Raw genomic sequence first — 5628 nt, 5'->3', positions numbered from 1 at the left:
CCTCGAGGAACAGGAACACCTCTAATACCATTCATCAACAATGTCCTCCTGTCTGGGTTTTCTCAGATTAAATTGAGTAGAAGTAAAAACCTGAGCTTGTTGATTTGTAAACGTGACTGAACAAGGACTATCTTTCAATGATAAAATCAAGCTGGTTAAAACATGTTGATGGAAACTGAGACCACGAACTTCCCCAGCAGTATTAGGACGCCTTTCTCAACCGCCAGAAGAGCGGAAACTATAAATTCAGAGATAAACATGTATCTGTTACCACTCTGTTGCATCATCACCTCTTCTTTCAACTACAGTTTGTTAGCGTTTGTTAACCCAGGAGACCTATTGCTGTCACTTTGAACGTGAAATGTTTTAACATTCTTGTGTGATTTAGGATATCAGCTCGTCAACACTTTTCTTCAATTTCAAAACATTGGACAGAGCTTTCTTTCCCCGCCCCCTCCCTCATAGAGCCAATGTTCAAACAGGTTGCTATGTCGTGGACACTGAAGCTTCAGTTTTTAACCAGCTCTGCATCGGTCTAGAGACTTTTCTGCTCTCTAACCTCTCTCCTTTTTTCAGAAGCAACCGCCCACCTTCTCTGCTCAAAATACAATGATTCTGCGCCACAATGGAAAACTAGAAGGAGGACATACCGACTGCTACATTTACAGATAAACCAGCACTTAAACAGATCATGTTTCCTTAATGTCTGATGATATAGAAAGACCATTTCAAGATTTAATTCAGAAGATATCTTACATATTGGACCTTTAAACTGTCCTCCTTAACCTCGTCTTTGATTCAGGGCCATTTAAACCCTGTTCTCTGGAACTGGCCTCACAGGCTTTCTTTAATCTGATTGGAAAACAAGAGCATGCAATGAATGAATCAAAACTTTATTACAGACTCAGGGTCCAAATAATAAAATCCAAAAGACATAAAATACAATACAAGATACATGAAATACATAGCACAGTATAAAAACCTGCAACTTAAATGCAATGCATGGTATAAAATCACTAAAAAGATAAAAACAGCGCCCCAGAGGATACAACTGTACCAATGTTTCCATATCTTGGATTGATTCAATGTGCATCTCTTTTGATAAACCATTTACTTTTTCAATAAAAAATAAAAATCTTGATTAGCAGAGCTTCAATACAAACAAAAGTGAAAACCATCACCTCAAACTTATCCACAATTAATGATCAATATCTCTCCAGATTTGAACATCAGAGGCTTCATGGAGAAAATATTATGTGAAATTACTGAGAATTAATCATGTATTGTGCCAAACACCCTGCAGAATATTGAAATATCACATTCATATCTCAAAGTCGATATTTAAAGCAATGCAGGAAGAGCAGAGCGAGAGAGGGAGACAGAGAGAGAGTCTTCAAATAATCAGGTATGACGTTTGGCAATGACATCATAGTCTGGAGATCTGTTAGTGTGATCCAATGCCATGTAAGTGCTGTCCTCTTCTTTTGGCTTCATGCTCGCTCTTTGTTTCCTTTAGTAAAAGAAGAAATGAGGATTAAAAAAGGGTTTTACAAACAACTCATTTGTCATATCTTCATCAGCACAGTTTATTCCAAAAAGTCTTCCGGTGTAATAACATACCAAAGAAACACCATGCAGAGTGTGAGGACGATGTTCACAGTGAGAGACACTCCAGTAACAGCCCAGAAGAGAACTCCACCGTAGGGTCCACAGTGAAGACCTGTCATAAGAAATAACATGATAATATCATAACCCTGTTTGGGGGGGGGGACACTTTTTCAACTTGATGGTTTTTACCACTAAAGTCTACTTCATTGTCAGTTTGACAGTGAAGGAAGTACCAAAGCTGTATCATATTTTCAAATCAAGACCGCAAAGCGAGCAAGAGAGACGAGTGTAGGCTGAGCAACCAAAAGACTAAAAGAAGAGGAATGGTTTCAGCAGGAACAACGCTGAGCCAGAAGAAATTCAATATTCATTTTTGATTGTTTCATGGTGGTTATGTTCAAAAGCACAATTTAAACACACTAAACCCACTGGCACATGAAGGAGTTGATTATGAAAGGGAAACTGAATGATTGATTGGCCCAAATTGGCACACATGGACATTTGGATGAAAAAGACAAATTAGTAATGTTTTATATACTAATACAGAAAGTGCCAAAGATGGAAATCAATCTTGAAAACTGAAACATTAACAACATCTTATAATCAGTAAATCACTGCTCTGGAGGAATTATAGACCTTTAAAGGTTTAAAAACACACAGTTTAACTTGTATACATACGCTGAACATATAAGTCTTTCTTGTCAGATCGTCCACTCCCCAGTTCATTTTCAGCCTTGCAGAAAAAAGGACCGCTGACATCTGAAGCTTTGACAGTTAAAACACGTCCAGTCCCCATGAAAGTGTCCTGGCCTCCATCAGCTCTGTACCAGGTGTAGTCCTTTACAGCTGGGTTGGTACTGCTACTACAGGTCAGAGTCACAATGTTGTCTTGTCGTATTGGACCGGACAGACTGACCGACACTGTTGTTTTTTTGGGTGAATCTGGGAGGAAAAAAATAAACAGACTTGTTCTTTTGATAATTGAATTGTAAACTGTCACTTTCTTGCTGATTTGGAAGAAAAATCATGAAGAAAATTACTGACTCTGCTTCAGCAACATTTGAAGCCTTTGCTTTTCAGCATGTTTGCACTTACAAGAAAGGTTGCCATTAGTTTCATGTTTTCTGTACATTAAAGGGAATTATGTTAATCCTAAAATGCATCTTAATCAGAATTAGATATATGGCATGCAGATGTAGATGTTCCCTTTTGTCTTTTCTTCTCAGTCTCTGCTTTAGCTTGATTTCAAAGCAGCTTGAAGTTTATGCAATTAACAAGAATTGTGCCTGCAAAGAATATTTTGGATGAGGAAACACTTCAGAGAAATGAAGCAGAGCAAGTTAAAGGCTTGCTGTTGAAGCTTTGTGAGCAAGAAAATACAGAAGCATCTCACACTGAGGTGTTTGATTTATTAAATTGATGTCATGTCAACACTGATTAGAAAATCTAAAGAATTGGGTAAAGATTTACTTTCAAGGACTTATTGTTTCACACCTAATTTAATTTAGTCAAGATTTTAAGGAGATGAGAGAGCATTTAAAAGTTTAAGTTTGAATTCCTTAATCACAAGACAAACATACTCACATGTAATGTCAGCTGTTAAACTGGTGTTCACAGATGACTCAGTGCTGCCATCTTGTTTTCTGTAGACAGCAGTACAGGAGATTTCCTGTCCGTGATGGAGGTGTGATGCGTTGAAGTTCAGCACAGAGATCTTGACTTTAGTTTTGTCCTGATTCTCCTGCAGGGTCTCCTGACCTTCACCCAGGCCGGGGCTCCATGTCAGATTTGGAGGAAGAGACAGACAGGGAGCTGGAGCAGAGCAGCTCAAACTCACTGAGGTTCCCTCTTTCACCTTCAGTGTGGGCGGAGTCAGAGTCGGTCTGGGTGGATCATCTGTTCAGAAGATACATAAACATGTATAAGCAGTCATTTCTCTCTACTATCAAAGGTTTGATTTATCTTTATTTTAAAGTAATTAATAATAAGGTCAGAGAACTACTACATGACTGAACTGTAAAAAAGTTGAATTTGAAACCTACCTGTGACTGAAATTTTCACGCCATCAAAAAAGTATTTCAGATCATTGTCACATTCCAATCTAAAATTATGCACTTTGTTGTTTTGAGGTTGCATGTCATTCAGGGTTGTGGTGCAGTCTTTTTGTGTTAGGTCACCGATCAATTGTCCTTTCTGTTGTGGATTACTGCTATCAAACACATCAGGTCCAAAAGTACTTTCTCTCCATAATGCTTTACAAGTGTTATCTAAGTTGACATTATATTGATCCTCTACGTCAAAGGAGCAGGGGATTGTCACACAGGATCCCTTCAGAACCTCTATAGTCTTTGGTATAATGCTCTCAAACTGTCCACACAGGGCACCTGAAACACAAGAAAGAACATTTAAATAAAGAAGAATGTGTTAATCATTTGTGAATTTTTGGACTAGCTATGTGTAACGCTAAGTTTTTGAGGTATTATTTCAAATTACTTTTTGTTTTTTACAGTGGTGGGCTTAATGTGAGTGAATATCTCACCTGGGAGCAGACAGCCAACAAGAAGGAGAGTGAGAGCTACAGCCATCTTTGTGTTTCAGAATAGGCAGAAAGTCTGGAGAGTACACATGGGTACACATCAGTTTCATACTAAGTATATTTGAGTTATTTCATACTTCTGAAGTTGCTTATTGCAGCATCATGTTGTAGATGATAAAATGATTAGAAAAAAACAGGAAGCTTTGTGGTCTGTGAAGGCAAAAGTGACACATAATGCTACTTTTCATTCATGTATTTTCAGTCTATAGTTAAAATGAACGCTATAATCTGTTTATAGGCAGCTCCTTTAATCACCAGCAATATACAAAAACACAACGACAGCTTTATTACGTCCAAGATCAAAGAGAAAATGCTTCTCCTTTTACAGTGTCTGTTTTTCCTTAACCTATGGTATTAGTTTATTGATCTAAATCCAAGTTGAGAAAAAGTACACATTTTTAGAATTATGTATCAAGTGCTGATTTTCATATTTTTCTTATCAAAATCATGTAAACTTACATTCTTGTCAGGTCCTCTGGAGCAGAGAGGTGAAGATGTTCAGAGGAGGGACGTTTCCTTCAAAGTGTGTGCTGCTTTTTCAAACAGCCTTCTTCAGTAAATTACACGAGGAAGTCACAGTAGTGAACATGCGTGTTACAATCATTTTACAGTCATTTCTATCATGGCTCATAACAGTGCCACAACTCTTCTCAATTACATGTATTCTTCTGTTCTCTTCTATTTTTCATCTTTGGAACTAAATTAACATGTTTGTAATACTCACCTATTAGTCTCCACCCGCCTGTTTTATGAGATTTAAAGAAATAACACATTGTTCAGGTGCAGGTTACTGTATTTGTACACCTAGCGAGCTATGAGAGAAATGACAAAACAGATGTAAGAAGATAAAACACATTCGAGAAGGATCAATCTATTTATAACCTACGGAAACATTATTTTAAAAAATGAATAAATTATAACAATGATAAAAGTCGCTTTGGATAAAAGTGTCTGCTATGTGAATTGTAGAATTGTAGAAAAGTGCTCAAGGTTCCACCAATGAATGAAAAAAACAATAAAATTAATCACAAAATTAAGCCAGGATATTTGCAAATATGGCTACAGCTTTTTCAGTTCAGTGATAGCAGCAGAAAGATAGTTATTTTTGTTCGGCTTTGTTCTGCCCCTTGGGACTGAAAAACCTCCGTCCAGAGGGAAGATGCTGAAAATCACGGTGCAAAGGGTGGGAGTCAATGTTTAAGACATACTGTAGGTAGCTATCTGCTCTAACGGTCTGGATTAAAGGGACGCTTGGTAGAGCCGTGACTCACCAACCAGCTGATTAGACCATTTAACAATGTATTTACTTTTAAATAAAGTACAATACTTCCTCCCATTAGTAAAATAGATGATTACTATTTGAACTCCACAGACAGACAGTGGTGACTGTGGCTCAGTTGGTATAGTTAGTTGTCTCTCAACCA

General features: G+C 37.5%; 1 protein-coding gene across 1 annotated transcript in view; it reads right to left on the bottom strand.

Moving 5' to 3' along the window:
- Positions 1-877: 877 nt before the first annotated feature.
- The window catches only part of LOC109977642 (B-cell receptor CD22-like), a 5045-nt gene continuing 294 nt past the window's right edge, over positions 878-5628 (bottom strand). Inside the window, exons 1-8 of the mRNA XM_065957479.1 lie at positions 4929-5628; positions 4664-4754; positions 4148-4220; positions 3651-3992; positions 3193-3504; positions 2287-2550; positions 1621-1720; positions 878-1510 (exon numbers count right to left, since the gene is read on the bottom strand). The exon at positions 4929-5628 is cut by the window's right edge and continues 294 nt beyond it. Of these exons, the coding sequence (XP_065813551.1) occupies positions 1402-1510; positions 1621-1720; positions 2287-2550; positions 3193-3504; positions 3651-3992; positions 4148-4193 (1173 nt within the window). The 5' untranslated portion in view covers positions 4194-4220; positions 4664-4754; positions 4929-5628 and the 3' untranslated portion in view covers positions 878-1401. The remainder of the gene's footprint in view (positions 1511-1620; positions 1721-2286; positions 2551-3192; positions 3505-3650; positions 3993-4147; positions 4221-4663; positions 4755-4928) is intronic.

This window comes from Labrus bergylta, chromosome 8 (assembly GCF_963930695.1).
Source record: "Labrus bergylta chromosome 8, fLabBer1.1, whole genome shotgun sequence".
NCBI classification, from domain to species: domain Eukaryota; kingdom Metazoa; phylum Chordata; class Actinopteri; order Labriformes; family Labridae; genus Labrus; species Labrus bergylta.
Note: the sequence above shows the minus strand (reverse complement) of the source record. Positions and strands in the feature narration are given on the sequence as shown.